We start from the raw sequence: 16,438 nt of genomic DNA on the forward strand, positions 1-16,438 counted from the left end.
ACTGAGGGCAGGAGAAATTACCAAGCTCTCAGGAGAGAGCAGCAAAGCTACAAGGCAGTGAGCATCCAATTATCTGAACACTCCTTCCATGTGGCAGAAAGCACATAAATTCCAAGGATGACCTGAGAGAAACAGCGTGTGAGCTATCAAGTAGGAAGATGTCAGCATCAATCTTGCAGAACAGGATCACTAAATGACATGAAGGCACTGTGTTACACTATCATCCATAGTGTTTTCTTCTTTCCTGACAATCTAAATAATGTAAGCCTTAACTGGTGGCATCTTCAATTCTGTAAGACATGGTCTACTAAGACAAGTATGCAATAAAAGGCAAAACAAACAAAAATCCTTTCAAACAGTGAGCTCCCATATTGTATTTCATTTTCGACAGCCTGTATTGATTTATATTTAATTTATATTTATAAAATTTATAATATATGAATGAAGGACAGAGAATTTTAAAACCACATTTGGTGTTATCACTGATAGCTTGCCATCAAAAACAAAGAGCCATTTCCTTTGCTGAATCGTGAAAGGTATTAGAGAGAGTTCAACCCTGAGAGTTCAATTCTTTTCAATAATGAAGCCTAAAAAGGGATTTTCCTAGGGGAAGGCAGTCTTATACAGAGGTAGAGGCCTACACTTAGGGGCCACAACCAGGGCAGCTCAAGGAGACTGAAGCCTGGCCTCTGGACCAGCATCAATGCCGCAGTGCAGACTCAGTAGGCCAACCGGGCACCTCCCAAGAGGTATTACTGCCATTTGTGCCTCAAGACGTGAGCACACAACATGCCTGTACCTTGAGTGGACACATCCTAATAATTCGGAAGATGTAAACATTAGTCTATAAAAGTCTACACCAACTGCTCTATTTCTCCCAAAGCTGTAGGATCCTTCACATGGACAGTTCTTAACTGGACCATGTTCTCCCACATACCTAAGTCTGTCTCATCCTCTGGGGCTTCTCTCTGGATGGACCCACTTCCCTGCCCTATCAACACACTTGCTGTTGCTCTCCTATCCTTTCTTTTTTTTTTTTTTTAGATTTTATTTATTTATTCATGAGAGACAGAGAGAGAGAGGCACAGAGCCACAGGGAGAGGGAGAAGCAGGCTCCATACAGGGAGCCCAATGTGGGACTCGATCTCAGGACTCCAGGATCACACCCTGGGCCAAAGGCAGGCGCTAAACCGCTGTGCTACCCAGGGATCCCTCGCCTATCCTTTCTATCTCAACTGGGAATCATATTCAGGTAAATTCCATTCTGTATTGTTTCCTGGATTTTTTATAGTCTGTATGCTTCTTGTGTATAACTTTAAAGAAAATAGGCAAACTCTTTTATATTTCTCTTTCAAAAATACTTAAATTTATTTTCATTACTGAGAGCCAGGGTTAATTGTGGGAGGACAGATGCATAGACCAATGGAATGGAACTGAAGGACTAGAAATAAACACAAACGTATATGGACAATTTTTTTTTTTTTGACAAAGCCATTCAGTTGGGAAATAGCCTTTTCAACAAATGGTGTTAGAACCACTAGATACTATATCCAAAAAAACAAAGTTAGACCCCTACTTCACACCATATACTGAAATTAACTCCAAATGGATCAACCTAAATATAAGATCTAAAAATTATAAGACTCTCAGAAGAAAACACAGAGGTAAATCTTAATGGCTCTGGATTTGATGTTTTCTTAGGGCAAAACCATGAATAACGAAAAAAAAGAGATAAACTGGACTTCATCAAAGTTAAAACATTTGGGCATCAAAAGACAGTATCAAGATAGTGAAGAGACAAACTACAGAATGGTGGGAAATATCTGTAAATCATATACCTGGTAAGAGTCTAGTGTCCAATATATAATAAGAACTAAATAAATACAATGGAATATTACTCAGCAATTAGAAACGACAAATACCCACCATTTGCTTCAACGTGGATGGAACTGGAGGGTATTACGCTGAGTGAAATAAGTCAATCGGAGAAGGACAAACAGTGTATGTTCTCATTCATTTGGGGAATATAAATAATAGTGAAAGGGAATATAAAGGAAGGGAAAAGAAATGTTGGGAAATATCAGGAAGGGAGACAGAACATAAAGACTCCTAACTCTGGGAAACGAACTAGGGGTGGTGGAAGGGGAGGAGGGCGGGGGGTGGAGGGGAATGGGTGACGGGCACTGAGGCGGACACTTGACGGGATGAGCACTGGGTGTTTTTCTGTATGTTGGTAAATTGAACACCAATAAAAATTAATTAAAAAATAAATAAATAAAATAAAAAAATAAAAATTAAAAAAAAAAAAGAACTAAATAAAATGGTAAACAGCCCAATTAAAAAATGGGCTCCTCAGTCCTTACAGCACGCAGCTCTTGATCTCAGGGTTGTGAGTTCAAGCCCCATGTTGGATGCAGAGGTTACTTAAATAAATAAACATTTTAAAAAAGCATAAAGAAGATATGCAAATGGTCAATAAACACATGAAAAGATGCTCAACATCATTAGGGGAATACAAATCAAACTATAATGAGATGCCACTTTATAACCACAATAACCACTAGAATACCTATAATCAAAATGTAAGTCAGTATGGATGTGAAGAAATTGCAAATCTTATATACTCCTGATTAGAATGTAAACTGCTGCAGGCACCATTGAAAACAGTTTGGCAGTTCCTCAAAAAGTTAAATGCAGAATTATCATATGACCATGTAATTCCAATCCTAAGTATGTATCTGAGAAATGAAATATATGGCCACGATAAATGCCTATGTCCACTTAAAAACTTATACAAGAGGGGCGCCTGGGTGGTTCAGTCGGTTAAGCATCTGACTCTTGATTTCAGCTCAGATCATAATCTTAAAGTCGTGAGATCGAGTCCTGTGACTCCCAGAGTGGAGCCTCCTTGAGATTCTCCCTATTTTTCTGCCTCTTCCCCCCTTCCCCCCTGCTCACACATGCACATACTTGCTTGCTCAAGAAAGAAAGAAAGAAAAGAAAAGAAAAGAAAAGAAAAGAAAAGAAAAGAAAAGAAAAGAAAAGAAAAGAAAAGAAAAAAGAAAAGAAAGAAAGAAAAGAAAGAAAGAAAGAAAGAAAGAAAGAAAGAAAGAAAGAAAGAAAGAAAGAAAGAAAGAAAAAAGCTTATACAAGAATGTTCACAGCAGCACTATTCACAATAGTCAAAAGGTGGCAACAACCCAAATGTTCATCAACACATGAATGGATAAACAAATAGTGGTATGTACATACGGTGGAATATTATTCAGTCATCAAAAGGAATGAGGTCCTAATACACATTACTGCATTGATGAACCTCAAAAGCATTAAGCTAAGTGAATAAAGCCAAACACAAAAAGGTTGCATGCTGCATGATCCCAGGTACATGAAATGTCCAGTACAGGCAAGTCCAGAGCCAAAGAGCACATGAGTAGCTGCCAGGATATAGGGGGAGGGAGAAATGGTAAGTAGTTACTTAATGAGTACAGGGTGTTCTTCTGGAGTATGACAAAGTTTTGGAACTAGACAAAGGATACAGACAGTTATACAACACTGCCTGTACTAAATCCCACCAAATTGTCTTAAACTGGTTAATTTTATGTTACATGGATTTCACCTCAATGAAAAAAAACCTGAATACACACATAAAACCAGTGAAGAACAAAGCACATTAGCGCCTTTTCATAAAAAAGGAAATTATACAAAGAGATGTTCAACTTCTTACATCATAAGAGATCTATCCATCAAAGTGATGCCAAGACACCACAGTGCATTTAACTAGCAAATACTGTAAATTCTGGTAACCTAAGTGTTGAAACAAGACGGATCCACAGAGCATCTGATTTACTGCTGGGGGGGATGAAAGTTGGAGTAACTGCTTTGGGAAAAATCAAATACTCACATGCCATCTCACCTTGCAAAACTACAATAGGTATGTGACCGTGATATACTTCTGCTTGTGTGCCACAGGAGACACAGACAAGAGTGCTCACAGGAGCACAATCACAGTGGCAACACCCTTACAAGTAAACTGTGGTAAAGCTGCACAGTGAGTAGTTCTCAGTAGTCCAAATGAATGCACTGTGACCCTCAACCTGAAAGAAGCTTACTAATGCAACATAAAGTGAAATATTCCCCCAAAATCGCACAATTTGATTATTTTTCTAATAAAATTAAAAAATATCTATCTTACATGTTTTTGCCTTGGAATAGTACCTCTATGTGTACAAACATATAAGATAAGACAATATATATAAAGGAAATTAAAAGAGGAAACAAGATTCAAGATGGTAGCTCCCTCAGTGGGAGGAGGTAGGGGGGATGTGACACAAAAGAACCATCTAGTGGATATCAGTTATGATGCATCAAGTTTTCTTGCTGAGTGGTAAGATCCTGGATGCTGACCACTACAGACAGATGGACAGAGAGCAAGGAAGAGCAATAGATATGAAATGAGGGCCAGGTCTATACATGGACCAATGATGAGAGTTATGTGCCCTGATCACAACTAGTCTGGTCCTAGGCACCTGAGGCCCCAAAGAAAACACAGCAATTTTAAGAGCTTAGCAAAACAAAGAAACTATAGATTAGGAATTTTAAAATACACTGAATTATTTATTAAAGTAAATAGTACTTTATTATTTTATTACTATATTTTAAACAGGCTCCATGCGAGGCTCAGTGGAGCCCAACACGGGGCTTGAATTCATGATCCTGAGATCAAGAGTCAGATGTTAACCAACTGAGCCACTCAGGCATCCCAGGAAATATTCAAGCAAAATACACTAAGTTTTAATCCTTTACAGACTTCCCAGGGAAATGGAAATGTATCTTTTCAACCTTAAACAGAATGTTAAAATGCAGAAGTTTGAGCCAGCTCACCTCTTCTTGAATATACTGTAGTAAGAAGGGAGAAGCTCTTAAATTATCAACAGGAATATTGAAGAAGCCTTGAATTTCCTTCTGGTGTAAATCCATAGTAATGAGATGAGTTAGACCTTTGGAAACAAAGCAGACAAAAACACGAGTGGTCAAATAACCAGTCGATATGTACGAACTAAGCATATATAAAATACAATACTATATATAATAGCTATTTAAAAATTGCTTTCTCATCAAAAAGACTTAGTGTCTTTATTTCTCAGATGTTTTAGTTCAATAAGACGATGAGAATAGAAAACCTATATAGTGGTCTCTACCTGTGTCCCTAATACAGGGCTCTTAGCTAAAACCCTTGTAAATTCCTAAGTGATAAGGGCACCAAGAGAACCTTTTGTTCTAATGAGGGGACTCTGGGTGGGCTCTTGGATGGGGAGACCAACAAAGACCACGCTGTGATTAAAGGTTTAGCATCAAAAAAAAAAAAAAAAGGTTTAGCATCTTCAGCCCCCACCTCCCATTCTCCAGAGACTGAAGAGGGGCTGGGAATGGAGTCAATGATTGATTGCGCCTAAGTGATGAGGCAGAGCCTTGGGAGGGGGGGTGGCGCCAGGTTGGTGAACAGGTGGAGGCTCTAGGCAAGTGGTGCATGCTGAGAGTTCAAGGGCTCTGCAGCCCTCCCCACATCCTGTGCCCTCGCATCTCTTCCATCACTATTCTTTATCATATGCTTTTACAATAAAGTGGCAAACAGTGAGTGAGTAGTTCCCTGGAGTTCTGTGAGCTGCTCGAGCAAATTAATTGAATCCGACATGTGGGTCTTGGGAATCTGTGATTTAGAGCAGATTGGCCAGATGCAGATGTGACAATCTGGCCTTGCAGCTAGCATGGGTGAGTGGGGCAGGGGCAGTTGTGGGACTGAGCCCTTAACCTGTAGGATTTGACACTATCTCCAGAATTTAGTTGAATTGTAGGATACTCAGCCAGTGTCATGGAGAATTGCTAGGTGTAAGGAAAACCCCTACACCTTTGGTGACCGGAAGTGTCAGAAGCAATCCCCTTTGTGTGTGAGTAGAAGAGACACACAGGAGGTGAACTGGGTTTTTCCTTACTCAGAAGGGAAAGAGAGGGTGGTTTTTCCACACACAGATATATGATTTTCACATCAATTTATAGTCTGAAAATAACAAAGATAATAGTAATGAAGAAATGTCTCTGATAATTCTATTAAAGTAAGTTATATTTCCATGAAGTTTCCTTAATAGGCATAGCAAAGCCCTATTAAGATAGATACTTAAGACAAATATTGATCTTAAGACAAACTGCATGGGCCTGTCTCTGGACAAAATGAAAAACCTTCAAAAAAAAAAAAAAAAAAAAAGAACCTTCATCCTCACTGGCTCCTTACAGGATACTTGAAATGATCTCCAGAATAAGGAAAGTCTAACTGGAAAAGTTTTTTAAAAAGCAAAACTTGGGCAGCCCTGGTGGCTCAGTGGTTTAGCGCCGCCTTCAGCCCAGGGCCTGATCCTGGAGACCCAGGATCTGGAGACCCACATCGGGCTCCCTGCATGGAGCCTGGTTCTCCATCTGCCTGTGTCTCTGCCCCTCTCTCTCTCTGTGTGTCTCTCATGAATGAATAAATAAAACATTAAAAAAAAAAAAAAAAAAAAAAGCAAAACTTGCCCAGAAGAGAAAGAGAGTCAACCTAGCAGTCCAGCCAGGATCAAGGCCAAAAGAAAAGATGAGCAGAATCTTTCTGGAAGATCCAGTGAGCTAGCCTGCTCCCTTCAGCCAGCTTTTAAAACTCTGAAGACTGTTTAATACATTATACATTAAGGCAGCTGGGCTTCCGGTGTCATCAAATGATGACAAATTTGGGTGTGTGGGTTTTTGAGTGGGTAGGGTTTTTTTTTTTTTTTTTTTTGCCTTCTTTGGAATGCAAAAAAAATAGACACAAACTCTATTTCACAGTAAGTATCTGTGTTCAATGCAGTGATATGGGGCTGTTTTGTCCTTTCCCCTCTGTACCAGTGCTCTCGGATATGTGGCTTCTAGAGTTGCATACAAACACACACACACATGTAATAACTCTGAAGGTTATGAGAAGGTTATTTAGAAACAAGAGGGGATGCCTAGGATGTGACCTGAAAACGCACCACACAAAATAATGCACATGGTTTGCAAAATATGCCAATCCATCCTAGGAAGAGACTAAAATAAAAGTTGCCATGTTAAGAGTGCTCGGTTCTAAAATGCCCTTTTCCCCTTCAAAAACAACTTAAATGTGATTGTAACTTGTTGTTTTAATATAATTCTTTAAACAAAGAACTTAGGGAAAAATAAGTCACTCTCCTTAACTTTGTTTTAGGTTGTGGGGAACAGAAGAGAATTCTCTGTGTTTTCTCATTGTAACTTAGCAGTCTTTAAAAATGGTCTTTTTTCTGTTCCACATTCTAATTTAGTTAAGAAAATGGTTTACACTTTCCAAGGTAAACATAAAATGCCCTGGCCCCCAATAAATGTCATGTATCTGCCATTCTCACCAGCTTTACACATCATCGAAGCCAGCAATTTAGAAACAATGGAGCCTCTTTTTCTCATCTTGCACTGTTTGCTGTAAGGAAAGTAGGGAATCACGCCGATAATGCTTTTGGCACAAGAGGTCTTACACGCGTACACCATAATCAGGAGCTCCATGATGGTGGTGTTCACATCCCTGCATTTCAAGAAAGAAAATCCCAGCAAGGAACGTAAGACATGTGTTTAACATCTCCCTGTTCCCACAAAGTGGCAGCAATGTGCTATGTGTGCCTCTACAGACTTAAGGCTCGAGACACAGAAAAGGCACAAATTCCACATTCCCCTCACAGCTACTGACCTACTTCCTTTTTCCCTATAAAAACTACTCAGTCAGAAGAGAGCCTTCCATGAGCTCCCACCCTCCAAGTTGGCCAGCCCTTCACTATCAGGCAGAGAAAACTTTCTACACCAGTTACTCTGCAATTAGGCCTCACAATGACACCCTAAGCACCCCTTGCCCTCCTCTCCACTCCTGCCTACTGGAAGATAGGCTCCAGTAATTCTCCCTCTTGCCTCTGCCATCAATTCTGTACACTCCCTGGGCTTGTACCCATCGGACTATAAACTCTGTTGTTGCATTAGAAACGACTGGTGACCACTCTTCCCACTGGCCTATTTCTTCCCTCCCCTGTGTATACATCTCAAGAGAGTTGTCTACACTCAGATATCTCCGGTTCACCTCATCTTGCCTCTTTCAAACGCATTCCAATCTGGGTCCTCAATGACCTCCATGCACCTAGATCCAAGGACAGTTCTCCTCTCACCTGAGTGTCCACAGCTGCTTGCCCGGCTTCACCCACTGGGCTTCTAGGACTTCCTTGCTGTTCACCTGGCTTCTTCTGCAGCTTCCCCTCCTCCCCACCTTCCTAACACTCATTCATTTGCACCTCTCTTCGACCTCCCCTCATCCCTTGGGCTTCTCATCTAATTTCACAGCTTCTAGAAGTTGGAAACTCAAGGTTACAGTCTCAGTCCAAGCTTCTCAACTCCAGTCTAGCAAATCCAACCACTACCTGACAATGGTGCCACTCAAGTGTCTGTTGAGACCCCTCAAAACTGAACTGCTCTTTGCCCCCCAAAGCCTGCTTCATCATAAAACCTTTTCCATAGCGGTAGATGGCGACACTCCTCCTTCAGTTTACTCAGGACAAAAACAGAGGTGCCCCCTTCACTGTTCTTGTCTCCAGAAGGTCACAGCATCTCCCCACTGTACTGCTGCACAGGGGCCAGGCCAGGTGTGCTCTGCATCAAGCAAGTGACAGGCGCAGTCTGCCACCACAGGCCTCCCTGTTCTTTAGCGGTCCCTCTGCTGCTTGTTCTCCTCAGGGTGGCTGGCTGGATCTTCAAGTGCAAGTCACATCACACACTCCTCTGCTCAAGATCCAGAAATGCTTTCCCATTTAGCCCACAGCCCCATGATGGCTCCCAAAGCCCCTCTATGATTTGCCTGACACCCCACCTCTCTGCTCCGCCCCTCTCATGTCCTCCGCCCCCCAGTCTGGTCATACTAGACATCATGTCAGTCCTCACTCACACTAAGACCCTTCACCCTTGGGGCTCTCCCCAACTGGAAAGTGCTCCTCCCTGGCTGGCCACCTGGCTTCTGCCCCTACCTTCTCCTGTCACCTCCTTGCTGAGCCCTGCCTGGCCTGCCCTCTCTCTACTCCCTCCCTACATCACTCCCAATCCCCTGCCACACTGTTGAGGTCTTTGTCAGCTTCTGACAAACTGGATGATCAGTAGATACTCAGTTACTAAGTCAGTAAGTATACAGTTAACTAATTGCATGTCTCAGAAAATAGACTCCATGAAGCCAAGGGTCTTTATCTGTTTTGTTTTTTTAAGATTTTTATTTATTTATTCATGAGAGACACAGAGAAAGAGGCAAAGACAGGCAGAGAGAGAAGCAGGCTCCCTGTGGGGAAGCCCGATGCAGGACTCAATCCTAGGACGCCTGGATCATGACATGAGCCAAAGGCTGATGCCCAACCACTGAGCCACCCAGGTGCATCGGTCTTTATCTGTTTTAATCATTCACGCATCTTGAACACCTGAAATAGTGACTGGCATGCAGCTGACCTTCAATCAGTGTTTGTTAATGAATGAATGAGTGAAAGGAAACCCAGAACATGTGGGTGACTGGGTTATATGTTAATATCTGACCTGGTCTCACAAGAGTGAAAAGCAGACTTTCAGGAAAGCACTGTCTGTGAAAGTGTAGAAGGAGAGGACCCAACAGTGGGCACAGAATTACACCAAGGGCCCCACGCCATACCTACAAGGGCACCATTTTTCTGGAGCTGCTGACAGGCTTACCGGCACTAACCTCAAGTCATGAACTTGTCTGAATGACTGGATAAATGGAGCCAAGAGACAGCATTCTCTTCATTTAAAACTTTTCTGATACTTTTAGTGCCCACTGTTAATCTGTCCTAAAATGAAAGATAACACATATCTGACAACATCAAATCTCAACATTAACTATTTCATAAACACCCGATGTCCAGGCTCTCTGGCAAGATGAAGTGAGTTCACACAAGATCATGGTTCGGAGCAATGAAAAATGAGACATGCAGACAGTTTTAGCTAAGGGAATAAGAAACCAACAAAAGGCAAGGGCAGAATAGTAAGTGTTGAAATAAACCAAATAGGAATAAAAGGACAGGAATGGATGGACCTGGAAACAGGAAAGACTATATGAGTCATGCTGCTGAAGCCCTGAATTCTAAGTCCAATTTGGCCTATAAGGCTCACTTATCCCCTTGTGTAACATAAGTGACTTCTCTGCGTTCATCCAAATGGATTCACACGTGTCTGTGAGGAGATAAAAGCACTGCAGACAGCCAGGAGCAACCTAAGTCATTTTGTGCTCTGCGCTATCCCCACCCCAATGTCAGAAGAGGTAGGGTAGCTGTGGGCACAGGGAGTCCTCCACTAGCACCCCAGCCCTTCAGCCATCTGGGTAAAGAAGGTGGTGGTAGGGGTTCTGAGAACTGGGAGCTTCCTAGCCCAGGTCTGCCGAGAATGCTAAGTAGCACAGAAGAAATGAAAACAAGGGAACTTCGGCAAAGGCAAGCCACCCCCTCCCTTCAAGGCACACACACTCCTGGGAGGGCATGGGATGCAATGACAGGTCCCCTTCAACTCCTCTTCCTGGAAGAACCAGGTGGCTACAAGATCTCATCCCCATGAACCAAAGACCTGGACAGATGTTCAAAATGTAGATGAAAGTATGTGTGTCCCAAATCTAAATTCTCCTGAAACTTGGCTCTTGTTCCCCTTCTTTGGTATTTATTATACATATAAACACGCAGCAAAATTAGAATCTCTAAGCTAAAAAATTATGCCCTATACAAACTGATCTCCAGACATTATTAAGAATCACTCTGAGTGAAGAACTTTCAAATACAGAGGCATTTGGGGATTTGTATGGACAGAGTGGTCTTTTAAAAAATGATGCAGACCAACCTCATTGCACTGACTCCTCTGCACTCAGATTATACACTTGCAGCCTCAACAATTTCCAGGACACATGTACCTCAAACACCACACCAAAGAGGAATACATATTCCTTCAATACATTCTTTTACCTTCTCAGCTCATTTATCTAAACATAAGAAATGGTGATCATTTTTAAATTACCTGCAGCCAGAGCTTTAAGAACCTCAAGTAAATACACAGCTCTCCTCCTACCTTTTTGGGGGGGAACTAGAAGAGATTCCCTGGGAGTTTTACAAAATTCTGGTTGAGAGGCAATATAATGGGTTCTGTTCTCATTAAGAACCTCTACTCCAATACTTGGTTACTTCCACCATTCAAAAACATGGAACAAACACGTAAAAGTCAGCAGTTAGGTCAGAAAAATTAGCAAAATACGACACACCAATTTCCAAATGATCATAATTCTTCCTGTCTAGTCAGCTGCTATTATTTTAAACGCTCATGCTTAGAAAGAAAAACCCAGAGAACAACATCGTATCTATTGGATAAGGACTCACTTTGAGACAGTCTGGATGATGAAAACATCTTTTCCCCTCACGGATTCTTGAATCTGCACTCTTGTTTCTGGCAGGAAAAGGAAAGAAGTGAGGGGGGTAAAAAAAAGACACAATTTACATTTTTGAAAATATGTACATCAAAAAATCTGCTTCATTCCTAATGTTATAAAATATGAAACTGGAACTGTTAAACTCATGAGGCTTTAGATGCTATAAAGGATAATGAACACACTGGAGTTAATCACACTTTTTTTTTTTTAACTTTTTTTAGAGAAAGGGAGAAAGGGAGGGGAGAGGGAGACAGAGAATCTCAAGCAGGTTCCACGCCCAGTGCAGTCTAACCCTGGGCTCGATCTCACAACCCTGAGATCACAACCTGAGACAAAATCAAGAGTCAGATGCTTAACCAACTGAGTCACCCAGGCGCCCCAACCACACTTTTAAAACATGTCGGGTTACATTATGTGCTTCAGAAAGAATTCAATTTCTTACTTGGAACAAGTAAAGCTACTCTTCTTACTTCTCTTATCCAGGCAGTAAGTGCTGTGCCACACTGAGCACAGTATCTCTATGGGAAATCACATATTCAGTCATAAAACCAGCAACAATTAAGAATTTATTAGACAATAAATGTTATAATAATGCTGTGACAGTAAAGACAAATAAGTTCCAATAACCCTACTCTCAAAAAACTTGCGATCAGCCACAATTAGACAAATACAGAATGAGACATTCTTCAAAGTCAATGTCCTGGGAAGGAAAGAACTGTTCTAGATTAGAATAAAAACCATTATTACTTGAGCCAAGAATCCTGGTTTGGAAAAAAAAAAAAAAAAAGACAAAACAGCTATAAAAGGCTCTTCAGGACAACAAGGGAAATTTTAATACAGATTACTAGATATTAGATAATTAGAGAATGGTTGTTAATTTCTTTGAGTATGAGAACAACACCGTATTCATGCAGGAGAAAATGCTTATTCTTGAGAAGCATGGTCAAGCATTTGGGGCTTAAGTGACCTGACACCTGCAACTCACTTTCAAAAGGTTCCACACAGGGGTGCCTGGGTGGCTCAGCGGTCTGGTGCCTGCCTTCGGCCCAGGGCATGATCCTGGAGTCCTGGGATAGAGTCCCATATCGGGCTCCCTGCATGGAACTTGCTTCTCCCTCTGCCTGTGTCTCTGCCTCTTTCTCTGGGTCTCTCATGAATAAATAAATAAAATCTTAAAAAAAAAAAAAAAAGGTTCCACACATATTCATATTGCAAAATGTTACCTGTTGAATCCAAGCAGCAGACATGCATATGGATATTCACTGCACTATTCTTTCAACTTTTTTATAGGTCTGAATATTTTCATTAAAAATGTTGGAAAAAACAGGGCAGCCCAGGTGGCTCAGCAGTTTAGCGCCGCCTTCCGCCCAGGGCGTGATCCTGGAGTCCTGGGATACAGTCCCGCATCGGGCTCCCTGCATGGAGCCTGCTTCTCCCTCTGCCCCTCTCTCTCTCTGTGTCTCTCATGAATAAATAAAATCTTTTTTTAAAAAGTTGGAAAAAACAAAATACATGTTTACAAAGGAATATGGTACCAAGGAAAGAAAATGAGCTTTAGAATCAGGGAGACCTAAAAAAAAAAAAAAAAGAATCAGGGAGACCTGGGCTTAAACCCTGACTCTCCTACTTTGGGACCTCATATGTAACATCATCCCTCAATGCAGCAGTTCCTTAGTATCTGGTAACAGTGAGGAATGCACAAATGTCAGTTCCTGCCTTCCTTCGCAATAAACACCAACTACTTTCTCTGCCCTCATTCATGAACCTGGAGGGTGGGCCAACCTCCTCCTGGGCCTTCCACCACCAGCTCTCCCTTACTCCCCCTTCCCAGACTACACAAAGGACATCACGCAATCCTCTTCGGCAGTAGACCCTTCTCCAAACTCTCCCTGCAGGTTTTCTTTAATTACACATTTTTCCTATGGAAGCCACATGGGAGATCTTGGGAGACAGGAAAGAGAAGGCAGTAATGGAGAAATAAATACTGGAAAAAGAGTTTTGTGTCTTTTCATCAAAGTGTCTTTTAAATTCTCTATTTAAGTAATTGACAAAATCCTAGAGGCACCAGGCTGGTTCAGTTGGTGGAGTGTGCCACTCATGATTTGGGGACTGTGAGTTTGAGCCTCATGTTGGGTGTAGAGATTGTTTAAAAATAAAATCTAAAAAAAAAAATAGTAATAAATAAATAAATAAATAAATAAATAAAATCTAAAGGGATACCGAGGTGGCTCAGCTGGTTAAGAGCCTGACTTCAGCTCAGGTCATGATTTCAGGGTCTTGGGATCAAGCCCGTCAGACTCCATGCTCAGCAAAGAGTCTGCTTGTCCCTCTCCCTCTGCCCCTCCCCTTGCTTGTGCTCTCTCTTTCTCTCTCAAATAAATATTTTAAAAATTAAAAAATAAAAATAAAATCGAAAAAAAAAAATTAACCCGGAATCCCAGGATCGAGTCCCACATCAGGCTCCCTGCATGGAACCTGCTTCTCTCTCTGCCTATGTCTCTGCCTCTCTCTCTGTGTGTGTCTCCCACAAATAAATAAAATCTTTAAATAAATAAATAAATAAATAAATAAATAAATAAATAAATAAATATCGACAAAATCCTACAGTAGAGAACGAGAGGGAACCAGCATTTACTGAGCACCTACTATGTGCCAAGGACTTTGTATTAGGCACACAAATTATCACATTTAATCTTCAAAATAGCACTAATCATTTGTAGTTTAGAAAAGTTAAATAACTTGCCAAGAATAAGTGGTCTGACCCTCAAGTCCATGTAAGCTTTCCATCGCTTTTCCTAGGGTAATTTCAAATATCCACCATTTCTAGAGAAATCACAAAGATTAAGTAACATATGCTTTCACAACTTGAGATGCTTATGTAGTAATATAAATCAATTAAGAAAAGCATTTCCTAACAAGCATTTCATGAAGTCTTGTCCATGACAGCTTGAGGGAAATAAGAATCCAGCCAACTGAGGCACCTGGATGCTCAGTCAGGTTAGTGTTCAACTCTTGGTTTTGGCTCAGGTCATGATCTCAGGGTAGTGAGACTGAGACCTGCATCAGGCTCCATGCTTAGCACAAGGTCTGCTTGAGATTCTCTCTCCCTCTCCCCCTTCCCCTTCCACTTGTACTCTCTCTTCCAAATAAGTAAATAAATCTTAAAAAAAAAAAGAGAGAGAGAGAGAGAAGAATTAACAACCAATTAATACTGTGGCCACACAGGGTTTTCTCAGCCTGCGCAAAGTGACATAAACTCATATGACTTCTGAGCAGTGTTTCCATTTAGGGTACAGGTTTCATGCATCTCTGCAGTTTTTATTAGAGGAAGTCTGAGAGCTGGAGTCCAAGCTCCCACGTACTCTATATACAGCTGGTATCAGTAGGAGCTAGATAGAGCACTACTCTCACCACCTTGCCCACCCAACTTCCTGCAGGCAGGACTAACCAGCCACTCGATCCAACTGTTTCAAGAGTGGAGGATGAAAGACAGAGCCAGCATGGCACATTCCACAAAAAAAAAAATCAATGCAGTGCATGTCTAAGATAGCTCACCTCTGTTAGGTTCCTGGTAAACCTGCACTTTGCCCATCTCCACCCCCAGCCGCCTAGAGAAGAGAAAGGGGGAGAAAAGTTGGAAAGGTAACAGAGATAGTATCTATCCAACACCTTAACTATTTAAGGATGCTTCATAAATTCATTAAAAAAAAGATAAGGCAAAATGAAATAGAGGCACTCTTTTTATAAAATTAAAGCAGATATGCTACTACTAAGTAAGTCACTCTGTTATCTAATCCCCCACCTGCCATCCCAGGCCTAACCCAAGAAGGCCTCTGGAGTCCTGCTCAGCCTGCCTCACCGACCATTCCTTGCGCCCTCTGCCCTCCTGCCATGCCCCTAGGCTATACCATCATGTAAGAGGTGCACACACCAGGGCCTTTGAACATTCTGTCCCCTTGACCCACAGGACTTCTCAATTCATATACCATACCCTGAGTTTAAAAGGTACCCGAGCAACCTGCCCAAATCATTCCTTTCACAGTGTTTTCTTCACACTACCTACCACTGCCTGAAATTTTGTTTTGTTGACTTCCTTCTTGTCTGGTTGTCTACTAAACATAAGAAGGAAGAATCTTGACTGGTTTGTTCACCATGAGTCCCCAATATCTAGATCAAGACTTAGTACACAGAAGGATGTTCAATATTCATCTTTTATTTTTTAATTTAAATTTTGTTAGTTAAAAAATAAATAAATAAATAAATAAATAAATAAATAAATTTTGTTAGTTAACATACAGTGCAATGTTGGTTTCTGGAGAATATTAAATAAATAACTAAAACTATACGGAACTATAACCTAGATAAACTAATTTCATACAGAATACACTCCGTTGTTCTCTATACTCAAGTAATTCTGTATATGTGTGGCACCTAACACAATCCCTGGCACTCCTCAAGACTCCCTAAGTGTCTGCTGAATGAACATGTAGGGAGTTACAACAGCTTACAAAAAGTTAGTCCTTAATATATAGATAATACGCAGGCTAACCACAAAATATCTGCTCTCAAGTTTAACAATCAGTGCTATTCCGATCATCAAATTTAAAACATCACATAATAAATATGGATTTTAATAGAAATAATTATAACTCACTCAGCAATCTTCTTTGAGAGCTCCATACATGATGAATTAGAATTTGCTGAAAACAACACCAGACCTCCTTTGGTTATGTTCATCTTGGTTTCTAATTCAGGTGGCGCCACACAAAACATCAAAACCTTCTTGGTTTTCCAATTCTCAGAGCCTAGGAGGATTTAAAAGTATATTAAGAACTGCCACAGAATATTAAATTCACCTGAATGAACTTTTTTTTTTTAAATAGCAAATGACTTAAACTGAAGGAGATAAGTGTTCACCATCATGGAGTC

General features: G+C 41.0%; 1 protein-coding gene across 4 annotated transcripts in view; it reads right to left on the reverse strand.

Moving 5' to 3' along the window:
- The window catches only part of PRPSAP2 (phosphoribosyl pyrophosphate synthetase associated protein 2), a 49,614-nt gene that overhangs the window by 27,330 nt on the left and 5,846 nt on the right, over positions 1-16,438 (reverse strand). For 3 of the 4 annotated variants that reach the window (XM_072730516.1, XM_026005606.2, XM_026005607.2), the window contains 5 exons: positions 16,164-16,314; positions 15,065-15,117; positions 11,460-11,526; positions 7,425-7,597; positions 4,882-4,997 (listed from right to left, as the gene is read on the reverse strand). In XM_072730516.1, coding sequence (XP_072586617.1) covers positions 4,882-4,997; positions 7,425-7,597; positions 11,460-11,526; positions 15,065-15,117; positions 16,164-16,282 — 528 coding nt within the window. In that variant the 5' untranslated portion in view covers positions 16,283-16,314. Of the gene's footprint in view, positions 1-4,881; positions 4,998-7,424; positions 7,598-11,459; positions 11,527-11,951; positions 12,028-12,494; positions 12,681-15,064; positions 15,118-16,163; positions 16,315-16,438 lie in introns of those variants that run through there. The other variant, XM_072730515.1, reaches the window with a different exon arrangement.

The sequence above is a fragment of the Vulpes vulpes genome, chromosome 12 (genome assembly GCF_048418805.1).
Source record: "Vulpes vulpes isolate BD-2025 chromosome 12, VulVul3, whole genome shotgun sequence".
NCBI lineage: Eukaryota > Metazoa > Chordata > Mammalia > Carnivora > Canidae > Vulpes > Vulpes vulpes.